The sequence below is a fragment of the Lineus longissimus genome, chromosome 19 (genome assembly GCF_910592395.1).
Source record: "Lineus longissimus chromosome 19, tnLinLong1.2, whole genome shotgun sequence".
Classification (NCBI taxonomy): Eukaryota; Metazoa; Nemertea; class Pilidiophora; order Heteronemertea; family Lineidae; genus Lineus; species Lineus longissimus.
In genome coordinates this window covers 11,487,429-11,513,220 of record NC_088326.1, presented here as the reverse complement: position 1 = coordinate 11,513,220, position 25,792 = coordinate 11,487,429, and the positions used below count along the sequence as shown (strand labels likewise).

Below are 25,792 nucleotides of genomic sequence, written 5' to 3'. Positions count from 1 at the left end.
ATGATACATCATTTCGCTCTGAATTCCCAAAGGTAGAGGAGATATGGAGCAATTTGATCACAGTCAAAATCGTCTAATTAAATAACATAAAATTCATTTGCAAAATTTGATATAGGGGTTTTAGGGCCCCATTCAAAAACCATTTCCTTATTGGCTTTAGCACCAGTGAGTTATCCTATTATCTGAGGCATGTGTTTTGGGACGAAAGGAGATTTTCTTTTATGCAAAGTTAATTTTTTTGCGAAAAGCGCGAAATTAAAATGAAAATTATCCGTTCACATTATCAGCAATGTACGATGGCTCGGAAAGGACATCCCATGATTTTTTTCAACATGACATTTTCTTTCAGGAAATATCTCGATCGAAGGACTTATCTCGAGCGATCGAGATAAAAAGTACATCGATCGAGATATTTCCTGAAAAAAAATTTCATGTTGAAAAAAAAATCATGTGATGTCTTTCCCAGCCACCGTAGGAATGCTTTCAACTAAAGGCCAATTTCTTCACACGCAGCAGATCCACCTCACGAACGACAAACGCAGACATGCGCACTGGGACAGCTGTCATGATAAACCGCCATTTGGCATGCGCCAATTTGTCCCAGGCGGCCCCCTACAACACGAACAACAATCACAAAATTTGATATCGCTGTGTCGAGGCATGCAGACAATACACATTGGTCAGATTGAATCACGAAACAAGGCAGTAAACAAAACGAGATTATTATAGAGGTTTCGCATCATTCTCGAACATGCCTTTCACAAGTATGCAATGCATCCACCGGTGGACTTGTCAGCAACAATAAATCTTATTCTCCTCGTACGAGTTTATTCATGTCGAAAGGCAAAGCTGGAGCAAGGAAATGAACACTTGCCTCAGTCCTTATGAAGGTTAATTTAGTCATTCACACTGGATGACTTTGCAGCCGCACTCTAGATATGAACAGTTTTTCTGTCCATATATCCACATGTGCTTTGCTCTCCGAGTCCAAAATGACTGCGGTAAGTTTACGGCGGAGTTCGAAAGTTCTTTAATTTTTTTCCCATTCAAAAAACATTTTTCCAGCTCTATTTGTTCGCAAATTCAAGTTAATCGCGAAACCCGCGAAAGAAAACGACCGCGAAGATGGCGGTCACAGTATAGAGCCTAAACTCCCAATGAGCAATGTAATGCAAAGGCAAAGACGACTACAAGAACAAGTACATTTGAAAAGTAGTATAGATTTTATGGAGTAGTTCTTCGGAATATTCTAGCTAGTCTTCTATTATTTATGCCCATTACTTCCTCTGTTTCTGACAGCTCGGCTTGGCTATATATCTCGCGCGTTTATGGTATTGTACTAATGAGAGAAAATATAATCAGGGAGATTGGGATTGCTGAATCTGATACTGGCGTAATGTGATAATCGTGGGGTAGGAGGGGATTAGAAGAGCTTTGGGGAGAGGCTGGAGGGGCCTAGACATGGAGGGATTGGGGGAAGCTTTCACGGAAAGGCGGGAGGAGTCTAATCATAGAGGGGATTTGGAAAGAAGATGGAGTGGCCGAGAGATGGAGGGGATTGGGGAAGCTTTTACGGAAAGGCGGGAGGAGTCTAATCATAGAGGGGATTCGGAAAAAGGCTGGAGTGGCCGAGAGATGGAGGGGATTGGGGAAGCTTTGGGGGAGGCTGGAGTCGCCTGGAGATGATTGGGAAGTGCTTGGGAGAGGTTGGTGAAGGGGATTGGGAAGTGTTGGGAAAAGGCTGGAGTGGCCAAGGCATGGAGGGGATTGGAGGAGAGGCTGAAGTGGCCTAGACATGAAGGGGGGAGGTTGGCCTGGAGATGGAGGGGATTGGGGGAAGCTTTGGGGAGATACTGGAGTGGTCTAGCCACGGAATGTGTTGGGGAAGGTGTGGCAGGGCTGGTGAGGACTAGGGTATTGTGGAAACTCTTGGAAGGGCTGCAGTTGCCTGGACATCGAGAGGATTGGGGAAGCGCTAGGAGAGAGGCCAGCCAAGGAAGGCATTGTCAAAGCTCTGGCCAGGGTCTTTTCTTGAAAGATGTAGCTCTGGTAGCCAAACGAGGAACGTCACCAACATCCAATCGCCCTACCATAAGGGCAGGCATGCATGCTGCATCAGACAACATGGAAAATACTCTACTTCTCAACTATACGCACCCTATTCGGTCGGCAGAACATACTAACCTTATGCTAACATACATAATACATATAAATACCATCAGCTAAATCAAGTTGGCGTGTTTTAGCATTACTGGGGTGAAGTAGACTGTGTGTCAATTTGTTGTGGGTTACTGTACAAATATCCAGCATCGTGGCACGTGATGGGGAGGGTCTGGAGAGGACGAGTAAATAGTATCTAGGGAAGCTACGCAGATTATGAACAAACAGATGGAGAGTTGGACATCGAATTCGCAATGGCTGCCAGCCGACTGCTTGCGGGGTGTTTTCTAAAACACGGAACAGAAACAAAACGGAAACTAGCCCGCCTGGGGAATAGAAGGTTGACGAAAACAGGTCACCTTATCATTTGCTGCTTGAGCACCAAAGTGAGAGGTTCGCATATAAAATATGCCATGCATTATGGTACCATGCACCAGAAGCTCCCTGGATGAGTCACCAATTGAACCCAGGGTTCGAGAGTTGGCCTAGCTTAAAGAAAAAAGGTTTGATGAAAACATTTTTTGATGGATACCAACCATGTGTCAAAATTTAGCATGCTCTGAAGGCCTTATGATGAAATGAAATGGCCGATTCTCCGCCATTCGGAGGCAATGGCGTCCAATTTAGGCAGGGATGAAACTACGTCATCACAATTAAAGTTCTTGTCATGCGCGTGGAGGATGGAGAACTGCTTGGGAGAAAAATATCTACGTATAAAATCAGAACGAACCATTTCATAGACACTGCAGATAAACAGCATCAATATTCAAGCAAAAATAACCAATACGTTTACATAAAGTTAGATATAATCTATTTGTTATGAAGTCTTCATTGAGTATTGGTATTTTCAAACAATCGATGGTCTTTAGAAAAGAGCATTGATATGTTTTCGATATGACGGAAAAACACATAACTTTTCCATCGCTCGTGTCAAGGTCACTTAATAACCTTGAACAAGTTGTAAAGTTCAATGTTGTTACTTCTGCGTTCCAAGACTTAATCACAGGCGCTTGAAAATACCAAAACAATCAGAGCCGAATTAGTTGATATCAACCTACGAACACACGTTATGTATAGTTGCTATTAGTGTATGTCTTTTTTCTGTAAGATATGTGTCAATTGATTAGGATCTGAGTAATCGTTCTGATTGATTGATTCCGCTATTTTAACGCACCTGTGTGTTAACACACGATGTAATGGAGGTCTCTGTTGGGAGAGAGAATACACATGTAGCCTACTTCGGTCTGCCTTGAGAATAATGTTTCTGTTCATTGAAAGCAACCATGGTGCTTGGTAATTAAGCAACAATAAAGAGCTTAATTTTTCTAAAAATACATATTTGAAATTGACGTATTCAGCAGAAGTTGGTTTCACCGGGGTTTTTATAGCGCTATGCTGACACCAATGATCAAGGTCGGTTTGCCAATACCCTACTGCCAGACAACAAGCTGTTTATAAAAAAGACGATTTTCCGAATACAATTTTTTCGCAAGCCACACTTCCAGTTCGCGGTTTTGTGGTATCGACAAATGCTGGTAGCTAGTCTCATCATTTATGTATCATGCTGTTCTTCATTGAGTCGGTCGGCATGTACACCTCTATGTAAAATGATTCGCTCCACTCCATGTTTTATAGGATTAGAATATGATCTGCAGCTTACAGTTTTCGTGGTTTTGGCCATAAAAGAATATTGGCTTCCAATTTACCGACTAGGGTGCTGCAAAACTGAACACATTTGCTAAGACTGGTTGTGGTTGTCGCTAAGTTGTGCCTGGCACCACATGACTTCTACCTATAGATTCCTTTAGCAAAGAGCACAACCAGTCTAGGCAAACTTTTCGCAGCAGCCCCGTCAAGATGCGACGTGAAAGGGCAAGCATTTGTGGTTCCTGGCCCACATGGTTCTACCTACGTGTCTCCCCATCAACATCCCCATCCAGTCTAAGCAAACTTGTTCGCTTTTTCGGTAGCCCCGTCAAGATACGACAGGAAAAAGTCAATCAGTTGTGGTTCCCGGCCCACATGGATTCTATTCCTAAACTCCGCCTCAGCAAAAACAACAACCAGTCGAAACAAACTTGTTCGGTTTGCAGTAGCCCCTTCATGATTTAACAGGAAGACGTCAGTCATTTGGTGATTCTTGCGCTCACGACTCCTTCCTGTAGTCCATTTTTAATAACAACCACAACCATTCTTACATGTCTAAGGAAACTTGTTCGGTCTGCGACAGCCTCGTCCGGAGTCAACAGGAGGAAGCCAACCATTCGCAGTTCCTGTCTATCGACTCCATATGAATAATGATCAATATCGTTTAATTATTTTAGTACTACCATATTGTGAAGATGATGTTTTTGAGTGGCTCAATCATTGGTTATTGACGCGTCTCCGGTGTGGGTCAATGGCGGGACGAGATGCTGTACAGTTTTGTGACAGCGAATTGATCTCGTCCGCAATCGGTTATTGATTCTTGCTGGAGAAAGTGGTCCATCATGGTTGATTTGTGTCAGCGGAATTGACGGAGGGCAACACGACATGATGCTGTAGCTTAGAGTGATATCAAAGTATTCCGGTCTTGTTAACGTCAAAGTTGGGGCTTATAGCCCGGAGTGAACAACGGAAAGGGTATATATCATCCGAGTTTATTCTGTTCTAAACAATCAGTTAAACTCAGAACCAGCGCTGCAAGCAAAGTATTTCTGGCGGTACCCATTTTACAACTGGTTGGAATAAGACAAGTTAGACTGCCTAGCGTCTCACGCCGGCTGTTGGGATCGAACCAGTGACCTCCTGACCGCTACGTCACATGACCCAAAAAGATACATCTCAATCAACGCATCGTTTCCCACCAATCAGGTACCCATTATCGTAAACAACGTCCATCCGTGTCGTCTGCCATCTGACCTCGTCCCAGTGACTGTACACACACCTGATGCATAGCACTGACCACTTACATTGTATATGCAAACATGGGTACGATCTGAATTCGAACCATTCGCGATGATTAACAAATTTTGTCTCATATCAACTTGGACAAAACACATACAGTAGAAACAGTCCAATCTGAGCACAGAACTGCGTGATGCATTGTTGTTGCCATATATAATAAACAGTGTCACAAAGTGAAACCAAAGTATCCACAACTATCCGAAATGTTGCTGTGACACTGATGGCGGATGATTGTTCTGTAATGGTAAGATGATAGTCCGATAATACGTGTAATCACCTCACAGACGATGCGCCAACGAGCCCTACCTTGCAATTATCAGTTTGAACATGAGTCACACACACACCAACGCACATTAGCCTAATAAATAACAAACTCATTAGCCCATTATACGTAGCCGGAGTCGAAAGATTTTTTAGAGGGCGGGAACTCTTTAGCATTGGTGTATCAATGTCTTCAGGGAGATAATAAACCCAGACACGACAAAGTTCCCTTCTCTCCGTGTCTCACGTGATCAGTGAGACTTCCAATTTTCGTGCTAAGGTCCGCCGACTTCACCTTACTGACTTTGCCTTCAAATGCCTTGAAATCTTTACCTAGCGAGGGAAATACTCCTCGTCGTGTAGCAAAGTCGATTCGGTGAGAATAAAAATAGCCTGTATGTTTCAGTGAAATAGCTTTATAAAATGCTTTTTCCTAACAGGAAGTTCAAATAAGTCGCTCAGTTATAAAAAAGTGCATCACGGGATACGACACCTGCGGACCAATTTGTTGCTTTTGCCCGCGGTTTCCCCAGGCCTGTATGTTCTTTCCACCAGACTCACGTAAGCAGTAGGTCGTGCACCATTACAACTCGCACTCTGACTTCGCTTTGTAACTGAAATACGTTCGGTTGCCTCGTAAGACCCACGAGATCTTAGCGCCGGACGGCACAACCTCTCACTACGGGCTACACAACTTGAATACGCCTGCCGGCGGAGAATAATGTTGGGTCTACCAGCATCTTGGCTTTGGGAGTGCATGGAACCCTGGGGTTACCAAGGAGAAACTCTCAAATGTTGATTAGCGGCTAGAAATCGTTCACCCCATAAGCACCATTAAACCACTTGTCGCACTATTGACATCGCTTAGAGCACCAACCTCGTCAGACTCCATTTCTACCTCCACTGATGGAGAGCGAGCAAGAATAGGGGACGATGGGACGAGGTGGACTGAGAAGCTCGCAAGTGTTTTTGGATAGACTCAAACGCAGTCTGCCGACGAGGTTTATTGTCGAGGTTGGCTGTTCGACAGGACTGCGATATTTTACCCTAACACTTGCACACCTGCGCGTTCTGTTGAACCTGATACTAGTATATCATTTGAGCGTAATAAAATGGCTAATTCGATGATAATTACGGAATATAAACAATCTTAATTCATGTCTACAAAATAAACAGCAGTTTCGATTGTATACAGAACCCTTGTTCCTTACGGTGCCAGCGGTGAAATGCCTCGGTTGTGGGCAAGGATAATGGCCATTTTCAGAAGAAGATCCAAATGCATGTCACGAACATTCCCGAGTGGTCGGCTTCGGCCTTACTCGGGGAAGTAAATGTATATTCGACACGTCAGATTTAAGTGGTCCATGTATGCATGTACTCGGATGGCAGTATGACTATCTCTATTGCACAAATTCTACGATATAACTCCAGTTTAATTGGCATTGTAAACCAAACATAATATGATGCCTTAAATAATTGATGTGTTTTTTGCTGTTCATTTGTTTGTGTTTCTTTCGTATTATTCACCACGTCATAAAACGGGGCATAAATAATAGCCATTGTCAGGTTGGAATTAAAAAGCAGTGAAGCGAGGCAGAGAGCCTGCCGAATGATGGATTCGATGGGTTATAGTTAAATTTCATTTCAAGCGGTGTCAAGTTGCTGGAGGCACGCAATCAGAATTTATCTTGAAAATAAGCTTGGGGTGCACCAGAGGTAAAGATCTGCGAGATGTTATGTATCAGTTAAAAAACGAATATTTTTTTATTTTGCGGCATGAAAGGGGTCATTACGTGTTTTTGGCCGCATACCTATCAGTTAAAAGATGTTATGCCTAGCCCAATTCACGGCCCAGAGCCTTTAAAGCGGAACTATAGGCAGGAGAATAGCCATCTTTGGGTGAGTGGTATATACAGAGAGGACACTGGGTCATGTTTGATTCCGCACTTAATATATTGCTCGTACAAGCGTCAAGTTTGAACGTAATTGGCGATAGGAGAGACGCCTACTGGCGACCTCTTGATCTTGCCAACCCAGCTGGTGCCTATACAGTCCTTTTAAAAAGCCCTCTCGTACCTAGGTCTAAATTCCCAATGTTCACTGTCTATTGTCTTATCAAAGGGTCATCAGGGCAAATCTTGATAACCCCAACCCCGAGGAAACAGCTTTCATAGAGGTCGATACGCCAAATCAAATAAGCATAAAGCCATTCGTTGCTGCATACAAGCTTCGAACTCTGACAAATCGAATGCAAATTTGCGGAAATCTCGTATTTGTAAGAATCCGACAAGACGGTCTACAAAACTAATTCAGAATTCAAGACGAGTCGCAGTTAATTTAGAGAATTCGTTCAACGAGATCTCGGATGCGGGGAAAATGGGGAATTCTTCGTGACTATTGAGAGCGAAGATTGGCTTCCATTGTTCTGAGCACGAAGTTGTGATGAGATTGTATCGATTTAAGTTTGGGAGAAATTGAATTATTATCAGTTTTTTTTCATTCGTCAAGGATTGCATGTTCTTGCCTGGCGCCTTGGGATTGTTACAAGGATGTTTTGAATTTAGAATGAGGTTATTTCGTTTGCCAATCTCCACGCAGAGATCCTGCCACATGACTTGAGGTTTAATGCACAGCATGCATTGATATTGGTATGTTTGTTATTGAAATACGAAGATGTGGATTTTCAATCTCCATTATCATGATACCAAGGCTGAGGCTTTTTCTTCGCAATTCTACCATACTCTACACAAAGCTACCCGCCATGCAGCAAAAGCATTCTTCCCTGGAGAAAGATCGCGAATCAAACTTCAAACAAACAGACAAAGCTATACATGAAAGAAAGTTAGACTGTAAACAAGTCGGAGTACAAACAGAAGTTAATGGTTGGAAGTTGCTCAAAGGCTGTGGCAATGTCTACAAATTAACTTTCTCGGTCTCTCCTGTTCCCATTCCCTTTCATTTGTCGTGTCCTTTACAGAACACGGTATTGAGGACGGTGGATCCGCGGGAAAGGAACTGGAGGCCGACAAGCAGCTGCCGGCGTAAACCAAAACTGCGATGGTGGCTACCGTAACGCTTTCCCCCGCGTTTTTTCATATATTCTATAGATATATTTGCCTCTATTTCACTGACTTTCTTCTTACTACCGCTGGCATGTTTTGGCCGATTCGGACACGTCGTCAAAGATGGCGCTGGATGCAATTTCCTACGATTGACCAATCGAAAGCTTCAGCACTGACAGGGGTTGAGCTGTCGCCGCCGTACGACACTTTTTGATTGGCTAAAGCTAACACGTGAAGTATATATCGAAAAAGATTGTCACGAATCGACGGTAAATCAGCCAAACTTTGCATATTAGAACGATGACTTTGCTCCATTGAACGCGATTTCGCATAAATTTCACATGCAGTGTGCAATAAAAAAGCAAATATCGCATGCGTTGTAAAATTCATTCAATATCGCGTCATGTCCCCTCCATACATTATATGTTGGGCAGCATTTTCAGTGGAAACCTAATCATCAGCTGAGCAGTAGTGACGGCAAGAAAAACAGGTCAGGGCGCATATCATTCCAAATTAACTTAAATTAGCCATTCTTGTTAGGGCGCCCTGAACTATAGAAAGAAACCGTACCTGCAAAGACAATACGGATACCAGAGAAGCTCACGCAGGTGTTGTATACATGAAACCTCGTAGAGAGGTGAGAACAACTCCACAGACGAATTCCAACGTGTTTGATTAACAATTAAAGGCAAACACCGTTCGTTGATAATTTGAAATTTGTAATTGAAATTGAATATTTCCGATTGCGTTAATACGGACTACATACATAATTTTCAACATTGCAGTTGTGTTGACAAATATACAAATACTATCAATCCCGAGTTTCAGCTAATTTGCATGCATAATAACTGCGTTACGGCATTGAGTAGTAACTGCATCTCTATTTTCCTGGACCACCAGTAATAACTAAAAGGCGTACTCCTTTAACACATCTCTGAAGTTCTTTCGAAACGCCGAGTAGAACCGGTCAGTCACGACATCCTCTCGTTTTCTCAACGATTTCCAATAAAATATCTAATATGCTAATTTGTTTGAGCGAATAGCCCTGTAGGTTAGTCTGCGGGCTGGCTCCATTATCCCCTCAACATATTTTGAAAGATACATGTACATATGACCACGAGAGAATTAGGTGAAAATCCCTTATTCTAACCAGATTACAAGATGGGATTTTCCAACTTGCTCCCATAATGTTGAGCACATCCTCAGGAAATCAGGGGTGAATGTTCGATTATCCGGCATTGCACGCGACATAAACTCCTGATTTTCTCAGGATGTAATGAACAGGGACGCCTACTTTCTAATGCTTGAGACGATGAAGCTAAGACTGATAAATGCGAATTGCTTTTCCAGTAAAAGTATTACAGAATTTAAAGGGATAACTTGGACGTGGAATTTTTTATGAAAAACCGACATAGACGTACATTATGCCCAACTCGTCCCTTAAATAGCCTTGATGATGGACAACGCCATCAGCGTCGTTCATGGCCATGACTGCATTACATGGCAATCACTTGAGACGCGATACTAAGTGTCATTTTATTGATCCTACCGAACACTTAATCATATTCTTTAATCAAATTGCAGAGCTTGATTATACCAACAGCCCTTGCTTTTGCTTATAGCTTTGTATGAAATAAGTCAAGTGCGATTACACTGCGTTCACTATATACTAGTATATGCATGTACATGTACATGCGTGTGACTTTAATTTCGCCAGTTGCACGTTTATAAGCAACAGCATGGAAAATATTGTAGATAAAACATTTCCCCCAAAACTTTGAATTGTTGTCTGAAATTCACCTCGAAGTACATGTATCTGTGGTGTTACAGGCGGTACATCGTTCGTATTTATTAGTGGCTCAGGAAAATAGAAATGCAGTTATACACAATGCCATATAGTGCAGTTATCATGCATGCAAATTTGCTGTAACTTGGTATCTGTTGTATTTGTTTATCTATCCACACAACCGCAATGTTGAAAGTTGTTTTCAGTACGTATTAACGCAATTGGAAATATTCAAATTCAATAACAAATTTCAAATTTCTAACTCAGTTACCAAGTTCAGATGTTTGACGGACGGCGTAGGCCTTTAAACCGGCCTTGTTTCCATGAGCAACCCCAGTCGCATACTACAAGCAGTACCAACCACAATGAGTTTGCTATATCATATCAAATCGTTAAGAGCAAGCAGCGTTCAATGACGACACACTTCGTAGCAGCGCAGAGTGTATTGTTGTATACACAATATGATATTGGACTCTATTTGATTTTGATTAATGGTTAGCTGAAGTAGCCTGCGGAAATAACCAGGGTATGTCATGGAGACGGGTCTCTGTAGAGACGCTTAGCCATCGAAAGTATATGCAGTGGAACCTTCCTTAGCGGACACCTATCTGTTAAGGACACTAGTTTTGGCCCCAAATTTGTTGTTTCCATTCAATTTGACCTCTCTTATCAGGACACCTCTCTAACCCGAGGGCGATTTGGCACGGGGACGTTTTGGCATATGGACATGTGGACGTTTGGCATGCACGGGGACGTTTTGGCATATGGACATGTGGACGTTTGGCATCGGGACGTTTAGGCACGGGGACGTTTTGGCATATGGACATGTGGACGTTTGGCATCGGGACGTTTAGGCACGGGGACGTTTTGACTGGTTAACTATATGACGTAAACATGTAAGCTAACATACGAAACATTCTGCCTACCGTGCACGATATAGATTTTATTCCCAACGGAACAATCAAATAAACATGACTGGAAATTTGTACCAAGTAATGTAATTTCAGGGATATGTGTGCACTGCTGTCATTTTAATTCCCATCAGGAGTTAGCCGATGTTTGCATAAACATTACGAAAATTAGCTTAGCATTTGAGTAAATTGAAATGGATTCAAAATTTGATGCGCTATCAGATATGGTAATACTCTCTTGTGCTGAATAATATGTAGTGTTGTTTTTTACCTCATTTATCGAGAGCTTTGATATAAACAGTAGCTACTGATAGACCATCGGCAAGCATGTTTAACTGAGGAAACCGGAGACCAACAGCGCACTTACTCTATGATCGCCTAAATTGGTGCTCTCTGAATCTAATGCAAACCGGGCGCCATCTTGGATTTCAACGGAGCCTTGTAGAAATTCAATGCCCGGATGTACATAGAGATGGTCACGGCGAAGCACACGTTGTTCTACGAGGTCACCTACATAGCAACCACCCGGTGAATTCGATGGATGACAAACTCAGATATTTGAGGATGGAACCACATGATGTGTACACTTGAAATCAGCGTAGATGCCTTATCTGAAGACAAGAAGACAACCTGTACACGTATACAAATGTACGTGATTACCAGATATCATCTAGAAATTGAATCAGAATTTGACTTACGTGGGTATTGGTCACAGCGTATTCCAAACAATACAACCATGAAAACGAGGCTACGTATAGTATCCAACATGGTAGCTGAAACTGATGACCTTCATAAGGTGAAGGTCATAAACAAAGGTCGGAGACGCAGCTTGGTAATCCGTTGAAATCCGTTGTGATTGTGTACATACTAATATTCCTGTATGTCGGTATGTTTCACCTGTTTGCATCAACGCATGGTTTCCAATGGTGATATGGGAATCGTACTCATAAACCGCCCGGCGTATCAGTAACACCTTAACAAGTTGGAACGCAACGTCTGAAAGTAACCTGTCTTTTTTGTTGTTTAGATATCAGTTATTTCTAAACAGAGAGCCATTTATCTTCGTCAGAAAGATGCTAAGTAGTCCTGACAGGCATAATTGAGGAGAAAACAACGAAAGTTCACCAGAGGCCACAGGCACATGAAGATCAAAACACCAGTCCTTCTAACAATTGATGAGTGTTGTCAGAGGGTGGGTGTTTTGAGCTTCACGTGCCTGTGCATAGAGAATCCAGAGGTGCCGTAGACGCTACTGAGAAGGTAGACAATAGTGTTTCACGTACGTTTCACGTACGGTCGGCCATAGGTAGTTTTCGCAAATTCCTCGAAACGTCCACGTCCATTGTTCGACATCGTTATCATAAGATCAAATAATGCGTAGGCGTTCACGTTGATGTTTCGGGGATTAGCGAAAACTCCCTAATGTTTGTGTACGTACATCCGCATCCACGTAAAAGACAGTGTCACTGCATGCACGTTTCGCTGATGATGCTTGATTTTATCCGTCTGTATTACTACGGCAATACGGTAGCTCGCTGGTTTCATTCACTCTAACATATCTGAGTCTATTTTATCAAATTATCCTGAGTAATTATTTAAAATGAGCGGCCATAATTGCCCCGATGTCAATCCGGAGTGCAGCGATCGACGTAAAAAAGGTCACCGTTTATTTTCAACTGATTGGAAGGTTGGCTATTGATACAAATATTTCATGATGAAATAATGAAGTAATGACTGCAGCTAGTGAGTTTATACTCAAAATCCATTTTTATGAGGTCAGTTGACTTTTAAAGGGACAGTATAGGCGTGTGATCTGGTGACCTGGGGGATAATGTGCATACTTACCACAATGTGCCACCACACGTACATCAGCTGATATCTAATAATGACTTGTTATAGTGTTTGCGAGGCTGTTTTAGACATGGCTTGCAAATTTCTGGTACATTCCGTTCTAGTGAAGTTTATCGGGCCCCTGGAGTTACGATATTGCTTGTCATAGATATAGTTACTATCAGCCACCAATACTGCCGGGGATAGAACACTTCTCACTCAAGCTGCGCCGAACAATCAATCTAAGTAAAACGCCAACTGAGGCCGAAATGATTTTGATTAAGATGCGATATGCAATTGCCCTAATATACTTCGTACACGCAGGTCAATGTCCTTGACGCTGATGTAGCGCATTCTCCAAAGCATAAATAGTATTCAGGCATATTCTCTCTGCCACTATTAGCTTCCATGTTAGAAAGTTAGGCCTACTGTAATATACATTGCGATCGCGCAGTGTAATTGTACTGAACATAGCCGCGGCCGACAGATTCGTACTTGCTTTGGGGACAAAAAACCTATATCGTTTGAAATGAAGCTTTTGCAACCAACTTGTTTCGATATATAATTTCAACTATGTCACAAACCTTTGCATGACTTGAGGCCCCGAAAGTCTTACCATGATGGAATGGCCTAGTTCAAGCCATTCGGAAGCATCGGCGGTCAATACAAGCAGCGGCAGAATGACCTCAGATACAATAAAGTTCCGGTCATGCGCAGGAGGATGGATGCAGTGGTCAAAAACCCTGTCATGCACCTAGTCAGGAGTCATCAATAATTGAGGGCCGACCTTGAGTCAACCCAAAAGCGCAGAGTTGCGGTTTCTGCCAGTGGTTTTGCTTATTACCGACCTAATCAACTTCATGGACGCTACGGCTTCTTCTTTTAACAAGTCTGTTTCCTCGTCCACAATTTCATCAACCTAATCCGAAATTAAAATGCGCATCACGACCTCTGACAAATGTTTATTACAGTGGCTATAGTGTCGCGCATGCCACAAGCAATGACGCCGCACAATAAACCATTACGCCGCCATTTTAGTATATATCAGCACAGGGTCAAGGTCACGGGGATTAGGCTGTCATTCTAAAGCCGTAGATTCGTATCCGACAGATAACAGATGCGCTGGATAAGAAAGAAGCCTTTTTATACCCGGGTGGAAGAATCAGGACTAATTATTCTTATATGTCAAGAATGTACAGAAACCATGCAGTTTTGCGCCAGGCGTGATTTGCATAATATGAATCGCGTATTATTTTGTGGTTGGTTAAGGCATTCTGATTTACGCGTTCAGAATTTGAAATTTAATATCATGACAGATCAAAAAGAGTGGGCGACTTGTTTTCACTTCAACATGTTTCTTCTTCTCTTGATGCATCAGCGTATACTACACTTCTGAAAGTTTTTGATGTTTTAAAAATTTTGTTCATATAAGATATAAGAAAACACGACAATGACGCCGATGCTCCCCGAAACGAGCGAAAATCCGTGAGATAGATAAATTTTAGCGCCTCTACATATTTTCGATTCGCGAAAAAAAATTTGTCGCGAAATTCACGAAAATGAACACCCGCGAAAATTCACAAGTTTACAGTACCTGAAACTTGTGAAGATTATTTAACGGGGTAATTGCCTTCAGCACGGCATCGAATCCAGTACCACACATGTCGGGTTTCTCACCAGCGCACCACTAGCCAACAGCAAGAGGAATAAAAACCCGATTCATTTATATACAAGGATACTATTGCCCCGGGACTCATTCGAGTCGGCCCGGGATTACCAAGGATTGGAGTCGGAGTTAATTGGTGTTGTCATCGAGGGTGTATCTATGGTGGAATTGGCCATTTGTCTCTGGATACAAATATAAAGATGGGGTGAATAGCCACACTCAAGTTTGAGGCCAATGCTATTCTATTTCATGGTTCTGTCAGCCAGTTTCAGGAAATGTGTGAGAGTTTCCTTCGGCTTTCATATTTCATCATCAGAAAACTGTGACTTTCCTGCTGAAAAACACAAATTCACTGAAATTATATCATCGGCTACAGAAAACTGTCACACGCACTGCTAACTCTGCAACAGGATTGCAAGTAAGATTGATGATTCACCAGAGTTTCAACCACGAAATAAGCGCGCAGTTTATTACATGTTCAGTGCACACGTACATAGCCTGGCAAGCCTCATGCCATGAAGCTGCGCTAAAGACGTGGTTGTGATGTTACTTGTAGACAGTGTTGTATCTTACATGTACTATAGAAAGGAAGTCGTTGCTTCTATCTGGAGTTTTCTGGAGTCTTCTTGATGTCACAGAGGAGATCTTGAGAGGCAGTTAGCCGATATCCGCGCGTATCGCACCCCGGCGGGATGGGTACCTGTCTTGTTGCCGAATGAGGCGAAGCGCATATCTAAATAATCTACAAGTGCTATACTTGTGTAGTTAGTAGCAATAAAAAAACTATATACGACCAATTGTCAATAAAATCTGACTCTGAATATCACAAGTTTTCTCGAGAGTAACGAATTTTGTATCGTGATGAGTAGGTGAGATTATTCATGGATTATTTATGGAATCCACACTGGACGCCATCTTGCCCTTGCAACAGACTGTGGTGGAAAGTCGATGCCCGGATGTACATACAAGAAGTACACGGGCAATGCACACATCTTTTGTATATTCTCCCAGGCAACCGGAGTGACTGACAAACGGGGAATTCGGTGAATACCCATGTGGAGACTAACTTCTCCACTGCTAAAAGCTTTCTAATTGCATTTAGGGAAAAATGTTTCACAAATTTATGATTATATCATAGTGGAAAGTTTTTCTCCAGTACAAAGTGTGACAAGACCAGACGTATGAGCTTATCGCAGTCGTTGTTGACGCACTCCACAGCCTGGTAAAACCACGCGCCTCCCTGCGAGATCTCGTGATATTGGCTTGGTCGATCGCTCCGGTCAACGCCTCATAATCTAACATCACACGAATTCATAATTCATCTTCGCCGCGACCGAATGTTAGAATTTTGCCAGTTTGTCAAGGCATTGAAAACGTAGCTTCAATCCAACATTGCGTCAGGAATTTGCGGAGGCGCACAATGACTTGGGACGAGGCTGGCACTCCGGAAACTGAGATGATGTACAACCGGAAGTCTCTCACAGAGACATCACGCATTCCGGAACCATTCCGTGTTCGAACAAGGGCCGGAACATGGATCTCGGAAGCTCGTGACAATGACGTCTTGCAGCTAATGTTCCCGGTTTCCGCCAGGTCTTTACCATCTTTACGGTCGGTAGAGTGTCTGGAGTAAGTTGTTTGGTTCAGCGGAGATGCATCGTTGACGAGGCATTCGCGAAGAGCATCGTCGTCATTTATTTTGCTTCGTGGTCAATTTGGGATATTTGCAAGATTATTTTGATGGATTACTCATTTACCCCTGTATAGGATCTTTTGTCTGCCATTGCTGTAGACACTCCAGGTCCATATTATATATCTTCTAGGTGCTGGAGGAGGCACAATACGCCTTCTTTACGACCCAAAAAATGGGCTAAATCTCCATTACAAACATTTTAAGTTGCCCCACTCCCACCCCTGCACTCAAGTACAGAGAATATCAGTTTTGTAAGCCTGATGCAAAGGACTGCGTAGAGCCAGGAGACTTGGTTTCTTGAAACCCATGCGAGTCAAAAACAAACATATCTATTGGTCGCCTTTATCACGCAACTAGGCGTCAAAAGGAATGCATCTCTGGGGATAGATTGTTATATTGTTCAGTCTGAGTAACAGTGCCAAGCGTGCCAGAGGGGAGCTTGCAAAAAGCTATGCGGCTGCCTTCTGTGAGTGACCGCTCATAGCTTGCGTCCACGTTTGGGCATCATGCTTAGCTTGGTTGCGCATGACCGGAACTCCAATTCTTGATGACGTAGTTCCGTCCCTGCTTGAATGGGCCGCCATTACCTCCTAATGGCCACGACTGTGCCATTTCATTGTTATAAGACTTTAGTGTATCTAGTCAGCCGAAAGTTTGTGACATGGTTAAAATAATACATCAAAACATTTTGAAATGTGAGGCGCCTTTCATGCGGTAGCTACATTCAGTAGACTGGTTGGTTCTCCTTCGTGTTTCAAAATGATGTTGTAATTTCTAAATTGCTGTCCGCTAGTAAATTTCCAATCGTTCCGTGACTGAGACTGCTAACACAAGCTGCCGTTACTAAAATCCTGCTCCAAGAATATTGGAATAATCACAGGCACGTGAAGATATTTGAATCATAGCGGTCGATCAGCCCCTAATGAATCGATACACAAAATCTTAAAAACACGATACACCTTGATGTCCTAGTTTTTAGTGTTTTCTATAGATTTTGCGTTCGAACTGATCGCTGATTGTTTGTTTGACTTTGGTATCTTCAAGCGCCTGTGACCGCATGGTGTAATAGAAATATGTGATGGCAGAGAATAAGTATCTTTCGGTTTGCCCAAAGCATGTCATTGTACTCATCCGCCGTTCGAATTCGTTCGGCTAGCCCAATGCACAGACGTATTGTAAGGCGTAATTCCCACGAAACAGTTCCCAACATGTTTTGAAAAAAAAGTCGACACATTTTTTCTCCCCGGACATTACCAGAGTGCATTTTGATGTTCACGTCACATACATGAACTTTTCTTTTTTATCGTTAAATTAACATAGAAATCACAATTATGAAATTTGTTTTGATAAACTAGCTGGTTTCGTTAGCCTAATGAAAGTTGCATTGATGGGAAGAACAGCTCATATTTTACTTGTCGCTTTTTCGATTATATTTTAATACACAATACGGCGAACCGCAAAATTTTCGCGGCGGCTCTTTTTTTGGCGCTTCCCATCGGCAATACAAATTTTGCACGTCAAACGGTATCGAACGACGATGGGCATGCATTGTCGGCTTGGCTTGAATATTCAGGAATGGTCTTATAACCGTGAAACCAGAGTTTATACTAGTACTTCATCATTACAGAGTTTGTTTTTTGCTTCAGGTAAAGTTCCTTGTTCTACGTAGCGTATGCGACAGGTCTAAGAAGTAGTGTACACAGCAGTCTGTGTTGATACCCAGGGGTATATCTGTGATTGGAATATATATATTCCTCGTCTAAATTATGGAAAATGTGTTTACATATCAGGTGAATGGCGGCGGCAACCTTACTGTAAATCAAAATATGGTATGCTGTTCACACGGTTGACGATGCTACGGTTGTTAACACCACATGTTAATGATAAGGGTAACAGTAATGCTATCAATTAGAGTATGAGTATGAATGTTTACACCTCAGGTTAATGGTACAATGTAATAATCCCAGAGATCAGCGCTTTATAAATCATGAATGCACAGACCAATAACGTGAAACTTTTTGAGTGATTGAAACTGCTTGAATCTAGTGCTAAATACATGTAAGTATCATTATCATTCGCGAAATTCGCGAAAATAACCGCCCGCGAAGAATAACAGTTATACAGTACGCCGTCAATGCATAGCGCAAACATTAAAACAAGAACCTTTGAAATCGAAACTCAATGCTATAGATACTCGATACTGTTCTATCAATTTAGCGAATACACACGTGCGCCTGCTTGCATGTTTTATTGCTTATCAATAACCGGGATTAACATGCCAGACCTAGGAAAGGGGAGCACATCGAGCAAGGGCAAGAGGTATCATTCATTAACCATTTATAATCCCCAATACTGCGAAAAAGTCATGAAGTGTCAAGGACGTTGGCGTTGTTGTTGTCGCTAAAAGTACAAGGTTGATATCCCTCCGCATGCTTGTGCTGCACGTGTTTCACGAACAAAACTAATTTTCGGATAAAGTTCGACGAGTTTTTCCACTTTCCCTCTACACTGAGATGGTAGAAAAACGCATCATTTGTTATTTTTAGCTTTTGCAATTCCTGGCGCTGGAAACTTCTTTACGTCACCCGATGGCAAATTCAAATTCAAATTCGAATTCTTTATCATGGCTGCAAACATGCCCAAGCGGCTACAGACCAAAATATAAACCGTAGAACAGAAAAATTTCGCGAATGCTTGGTGATGGACATATATATTCGCGGCAGAATATTTTCGCGAGTCAAGAATTTTTTCCAATAAAATAAGAATTGTGTATTTTGACCAAGAGCTCCAAAAGACTCTGATCTGTACGTGTCTATAGTATACTAGTACTGTAGAACAGAATATTACAACAATAACATAATAGCACAAGTACAACAATACAGATATGTTTGAAATATAAATTCAACATGCCATGAGTGAGAGCGACAAAAGAAAGACTTAGCCTTGAAAAGACTAGTCAGTAACTAGCTTCGTACAACCGAGCCTTCCCAGGTCGAAATAGTCTTTACGACTTCGTTTGTATTATCGCTGCGTCCGTTTTTCCCAAAGCACAGAGCTGCACGTATGAGCGAGCATGTCTATCACATTCAAATACAACATAGAATGATACAAATTGGCTGCAAAAAGAAAGTGAGTTACTTCGGAACTTAAGTTTGTAATTCGCAATTTGTAATTCGAGAGATTTGCGAAACCTCTATTATTCTTTGTAATACGGATACGGTAATAAAAAAATATGATGTAAATGAGCCCTACCGTAAGTGCCCTGCGCTGCGGAAACATATCCTAATATCCATAGGAGGAGCGGCCCGAGGTAGCGAGTCATGGCCTATACGTGTTCCGCCCTTCTCCGCCGCCGCACACAAAGCGATACTACGCTATCAACTCGCTCTACCCCGAACGGGGTTCTGGGTTCAGTACGCCGCTTACAGGCCGTCCGTCGCCGGGGTCGGCATCCTGTGAGCGCTCATGCCCGAGTCAGAGAAACCCGTAATCCACGTCCGCGCCTTGCGAGAGCCGAGACTCTATGAGCGGGTTCCGTTACTAGGGCTGAGCGCGTGTCGCGAAGGCAACGGGTGGTGGTGGCTAGTGCAGCCCTATTCCGACCTGCGGTTATTCTGGCATTCTGACAAGACATGGAACCATTGGGATGGCGTCATTGACGTCGTTGTGTGTTCCCTTGGACGCAACAAGCCAGTTTAACTTTGCTCGCTGATCGTTCGAAGGTCTAAATCACACTAGGACAGCCATGGTGTTACCTCAAAGATTCACCTGCGGTGTGCTCGGGCATGGCGTTACCTCAAAGATCCACCTGCGGTGTGCTCCGGTATGGTGTTTCCTCAAAGATTCACCTGCGGTATGCTCCGGTATGGTGTTTGCTCAAAGATTTACCTGCGGTATGCTCGGGCATGGCGTTACCTCAAAGATTCACCTGCGGTATGCTCCGGTATGGTGTTTCCTCAAAGATTCACCTGCGGTATGCTCCGGTATGGTGTTTGCTCAAAGATTTACCTGCGGTATGTTCCGGTATGGTGTTTGCTCAAAGATTCACCTGCGGTATGCTCTGGCATGGTGTTATCTCAAAGATTCACCTGTGGTACGCTTCGGTATGGTGTTTCCTCAAAGATTCACCTGCGGTATGCTCAGGCATGGTGTTTCCTCAAAGATCCACCTGCGGTATGCTTGGGCATGGTGTTACCTCAAAGATTCACCTGCGGTATGCTCTGGCATGGTGTTACCTCAAAGATTCACCTGCGGTATGCTCCGGCATGATATTTCATCAAAGAAGACCTGTAAGAATGCCAGGGTGCTACCTCAAAAATGCACCTGCGATAATCCTATGGCATTGTGTTTCCTTAAAGATTCACCTGGAGTATGCTCGCATGCAGTATGCTCTGGCAAGGTGTTTCCTCAAAGATTCACCTGCATTATGCTTTGACATGATGTTTCCTCAAAAAAGACCTGTAAGAATACGATAGGGCCAAACACTTTTTCTAGGGGGTCATTTTCTACTTCTACAGCGGTATAATTAGAGGGGAATTTGGTGAAAAATCTATTAAAAAAGGAGGATTAAGTTTTAATCGTGCCTTTGTGTATCAATTCCTGTTAATTTTCCTGTACATCGATGAGGTAGTACATCGATGTATTATGAATGCATTCTAGCTGGTTGTGAATGAATGATTTTGAACAGAAAAAGTATCGTATACTTCTTCTCATGTTTACCATGCTTACTTCAATCACAAAACAAAATAAAAATACGGTGATTTTTAGTTGTTTTTATTGATAGATACAGGGTATATCAGAAAGATGGCAGATGCTGAAATAAAGTTTGCCTCGGTTGTTTTCTTGGTGGATCGGTCATTCAACTTTGCATTCCCTGACACTGCATTCCTGTAAATAGATTCATAAGTTCAAATACACAGTCTCCATCTTTATAAGGTCAGTGGTAGAAAATCATGTCTGGCCACCATTGTTTTGATAAGTGGTCCGGAGAAAGGTACATTTGAATTGTGTTGTAGCTCTCAAACATTGTATTGGTACTAATTGGGCGCAAGGACGTTAGGCTCATATACATACGGCGGCAATATTTTTACGCCGCGATATCCATTAACAAAGGCACTGGACGCTGAAGGCTCCCGAACATGCGTAGCAGGAGATGCGTCGGCACATTGGGCGAAGGGACGGCCGGTGCGGAAGTAATAAAAGTTTAACAACGCCGACAACGAAATTGTACTTGCCTAATATTCGTTCGGGCAGCTGAATTCCGGGCAACCATTGGCCAATTTCTTACTGACTGGCATTATCTCAGGTCCGCAGTAGATCATATTCAACGGGCAGCGCGTGTCCGGACAATGAAAATTTGGACAGCCATTCGGTCCAATTGTTTTAATCGGCATCACACCCAGCCCGCAGAAGGGCAAGCCGATTGGACATCTGTGTTTTGGGTAGGCGGCTAGATTGAAAAGATAAGATTAACATTCAATAAGAACGTCTTAAATGCCTTAGTATCCCCAGAGTCATTTTATTGAAAGACTCTAGAATCTCCAAAGTATTATTTCGAAGGGATAGTCGTGTTAGCCTCGTTCATTCTAAGTGTACAGCTACTGGACCCCGGGATCCCCGCAGAGGACTATTCAGTATTTCAACTACTGAACCCGGGATCCGCGCAGAGGGGCATTCAGTCGTTCAACTACTAAATCTGGAATCCCTGCAGGCCTGGCCTGAAGTCCCTTTCACTGAAGTAAATATGGGCTGATATCATTTCCTATGAAACGGGATCAAGCGCCGGGAAGAATTCAAGTCTTTCTGAGAGCGTAATCGGGGACTTACCTGCCGAGAGGACCAGAGCAAGCACGAGAAAAACTGTCTTCATTCTGTGTTCAGTTGCGTCGTTCTCCTCAAAATGTCCGTGGTAGACTGACTGTGATGGGCCTGTCACAAGCTTTGTAAATGAAAAATTAGGTCAACCTTGCCAGTAGGTACATGTATATAACTGCAAGACGGTATCAGCGTTGTCCCTTGCTTTCGGATTCGGCTGCTCTCATGCGAACGAGATTAAGAACGATGTGAATAATACGCCCATTTATTTGTCAGCATCTGGTCATCTAGATATTAAGTGCATGTGAATATTTATCGCTTTCAAATAAAATTCAGGCGTTTCGCATTATATGTATCTTCTGGGGGGGGGGGGGGGGTGCATGGGGGAGCTATATTTTCCGTACCCTGAAACAAATTTTACTCCAACTCGAATAATTTTATCAATGAATACGAACACCGTCAGTTTATTGGCGATCACCCTGCGGTTCCGAATTAGAGTAACGTTGTTTTATTTCGCCCCATCGTCTTTAAAAAGTTATCTAGCATTTGAAGTGCTTTTGCCGTTCAGTTGCAATGCTTGCGAGTATACAGAGTCATGGCGTTGCCTCAAATAAATATACTGGTTACGGGCCGGAAGAGATTCGACGGAATCTTGTCAAACGATTTGTAAAGGAGTCAAAGGAAAGTTTTCATATTTTTGTGATCGAACTTAGAGACGTTTGATTAAAAAAAACCAAAGCTAGTTGAAATATTGTTTATGTTCATTTGATAAAATTTGATGATGGCATTTCATTAATAAATGAATAATAAATGAATAAAAAATGATAAGCTGCTTCAAGTAAGTCAGGGAGTACAATAATGTAAAAAAATACCAGATGTTCCTCGGTTAATCATCGTTAGATACATTTTACAGTAGAACCTCTCTATTAAGGATACCCTCGGGACTGACAAGTGCTGTCCTTAATAGAGAGCAGCCCTGATTAGAGAGGTCAAGTTGAATGGAAACGACCAATTTGCGACCAAAAGAAGTGACTTTGATAGAGAGGGTATCCTTTAAGTAAAACCCCTTGGCGAATTTCAAATCCCTTCGAAAAATCAAGTCAAACCCGTTTGCAATTTGAGAAACCTTTCCAAGTCCATAATAAAGGACTGTACGCCCCAATTCAACCAAACTGCGTAAGTCCGTCCCTCTGAATTTTGCTGAGGAATTTTGAAATTTGCAAACAACTCTATATGTATACGGAAATCGATAATGTTTCTTAATGTAAACATGATTTCACCCGCAAATCTTTTTATCTGATAGCCCATTAAAGGGGGGGGGCTGTAGGCAGGAGCAGAGGGGCTAATTTAGCCACCTCTGAGTAACTAGTATACACAATAAGGGCCCTTGGTCATGTCAGACTCAGCAGTCAATTAATTCCTCGTACAAGCGTGAATCATTTCGACATACTGTCAGATGTGAGAGACCCCTATTGGTGGCTTTGTGTAACTTTATCTTACCTGCCTAGCTGCTGCCTATATTGTCCCTTTAAAATATGCTTCGATCCGCTACGCTGTACATCGAACCACTTGTAGTAGGACGAGCTAGCGCCGGTCTAAGGCATCTTGACAATATCAGGCCATTTCACTCGATATATACTTACTCCCTCGGAAACATACGTTAGGAGAAGTCGTGGCGTAGGCCCTGTTTGAGGATTGTCTACGGTAACTGTGGGCAAAAAAGAATCTATTCGGGCATACAACGCCTCGCCTGAGTGTGGGGTTTGTAAAATGTCCGGTCCAGATGCCGATGACATTTATTTGTCTGAGCCCGCTAAACAGTCTAGACAGCATCTACCTGGAATTGAAAATATTCACATATATCATAATTAATATCATCATGTGGGGTTGTTTATGTGAGAAGATAAAAAGACAACTATTTCTCGGATTTCAAAGGTCTATGTGCTACAGTCAAGCCAAGCAAAGAGAAACTAGAGTATTACTGTTTAGCATTGGTAAGGCCTCCCCAAAGGATGATCAAGTGTTTTAATTGTGCAACTCGCTATCTTTTGGTAAGTACGATGGGGTCACATTCCTGAGTTCAACTCAGCCTGTACGATATGAAAAACATGTGTTTTTCAGATTCATGTAGATCTGGCCAATTAAGGTACTTTGCCCATCCCCGACTGAGAAACAGAATACGCAAGCTCTTTCACGATGTCAACTAAAGCCGGTCGACTATGACACCGGGTACTGTTGGTGATCACGCTATTACGGTCGACCAAGTCCCTGTGGCCAGAGCTATCTGAAAAACACTTTACTTTATCCGATAGAACCACTAAATAATGTCATGAATAAATTACTTGTGAATTGCTTGACAACATTATCTGATAATTACATAACATGGTCTCTGGTGGTGTCGGCCTCCGCATTCGCTTCCGTTGGCCCCTTCATGCACACAAACCTCGGAGACATGTCCCCTTCGGCTCAAACAGCAATTTTCTAATATTTCAATCAATCAATCAATTAATCCATCAAATTGACGCTTCTGTGGCGAGGTGTGAAGTGTGAGTCAAACACACAGAGTGACTAAAGCCTCCCTTTATGAAAGACTCTGGAGTGAGCTAATTGAGTGAGTTAATTAGCATTCACTCTGAGTGTTTGGTTCACCCACCAGTCTTTCATCATGGCTTCCAGTAAATTCCCCGAGAGAGTTGTGGGATCAAAGGAAAATGGCCCTGACCAGACTCTTTATAATAGACTCTGGTTCACACCTCCTTAACCCCATTCGACATAGGCCTTTGATCTTTATTGCCCTATTTTGGGTAGCCCTGGTATTTTTCACGTTTTTTTTCTTCAGAAATCCGACTTTTCAGGGAAAAGTCGGACAATGTTGGACTTTTGTCGGATAATAGCCCCTTTGCTAGATACGCCTGTATCACATATGGTCGGGAAAACAAACTAACTTTACGATAGGTTTTACGGTCAATGACGACAGACAATGCCTCTCGAGCCATTGTAATGGATATCGATTGTAAAGGTGGTTTGTTTTCCCGACCCTAGGTGGTACTGGCGTATCTGGCAAATGGTCCATACGGGAAAAAGTTAGAGAAACCGTTAAGAAGTCGGGAAAAGCCTCCTACAAGTGTTACGATCACAGTAGGCCCTCACGTCGACGCTCTTCCACTGCATGCACTCTGCAACCGCACCTCCTAATTGTTGATGGTTTATCAATAGGCCCAGGGCCTTTGCCAGGTACGCCGGTACCACCTAGGGTCGGGAAAATAAACCATTGTCTGGCGTCATTGACTGAAGATAGTTTCTTTTCCCGACCCTTGGTGGTACAAGCGTATCCATTGATATCTACGATGAACAATGGAACCTCCCTTCGCGGACAACTGTGTATTATGGACACCCTCTCTACTAAGGACTCTAGTTTTGGTCCCAAATTGGTTGTTGCCTTCAATTTGACCTCTCTAAGCAGGACACCACCCTATTAAGGAGAGCACTTGTCAGTCCGGAGAGGGTCCTCATTAGAGAGGTTCTACTCTGATTAGTTACATGTAACTTGCTGCAAAATCCAATCACATCGATTACATCTATGGCCATAAATGCCATAATCAATTTTAAAGACAACGTGGGTGTTGTCTTTCAATTTGACCTCTATACCAGGACACCTCTCTA

The 25,792-nt window shown here is 42.7% G+C and overlaps 1 protein-coding gene and 1 long non-coding RNA gene across 4 annotated transcripts in view; both read right to left on the bottom strand.

Annotated features, from left to right (window-relative positions):
- LOC135502718 (tolloid-like protein 1) overlaps positions 1-19,848 on the bottom strand; it is a 39,530-nt gene extending 19,682 nt beyond the window's left edge. For 2 of the 3 annotated variants that reach the window (XM_064795689.1, XM_064795691.1), the window contains exon 1: positions 19,568-19,848. In XM_064795689.1, coding sequence (XP_064651759.1) covers positions 19,568-19,637 — 70 coding nt within the window. In that variant the 5' untranslated portion in view covers positions 19,638-19,848. Of the gene's footprint in view, positions 1-11,824; positions 12,213-19,567 lie in introns of those variants that run through there. The other variant, XM_064795690.1, reaches the window with a different exon arrangement.
- Positions 19,849-21,077: 1,229 nt separating this feature from the next.
- On the bottom strand, positions 21,078-22,235 carry LOC135502977 (uncharacterized). The gene is made up of 3 exons (XR_010449842.1): positions 22,142-22,235; positions 21,550-21,764; positions 21,078-21,202 (listed from the first exon to the last, which is right to left on the bottom strand). It is a non-coding gene; the product is annotated as an uncharacterized LOC135502977 (long non-coding RNA).
- Between the last annotated feature and the right edge of the window lie 3,557 nt (positions 22,236-25,792).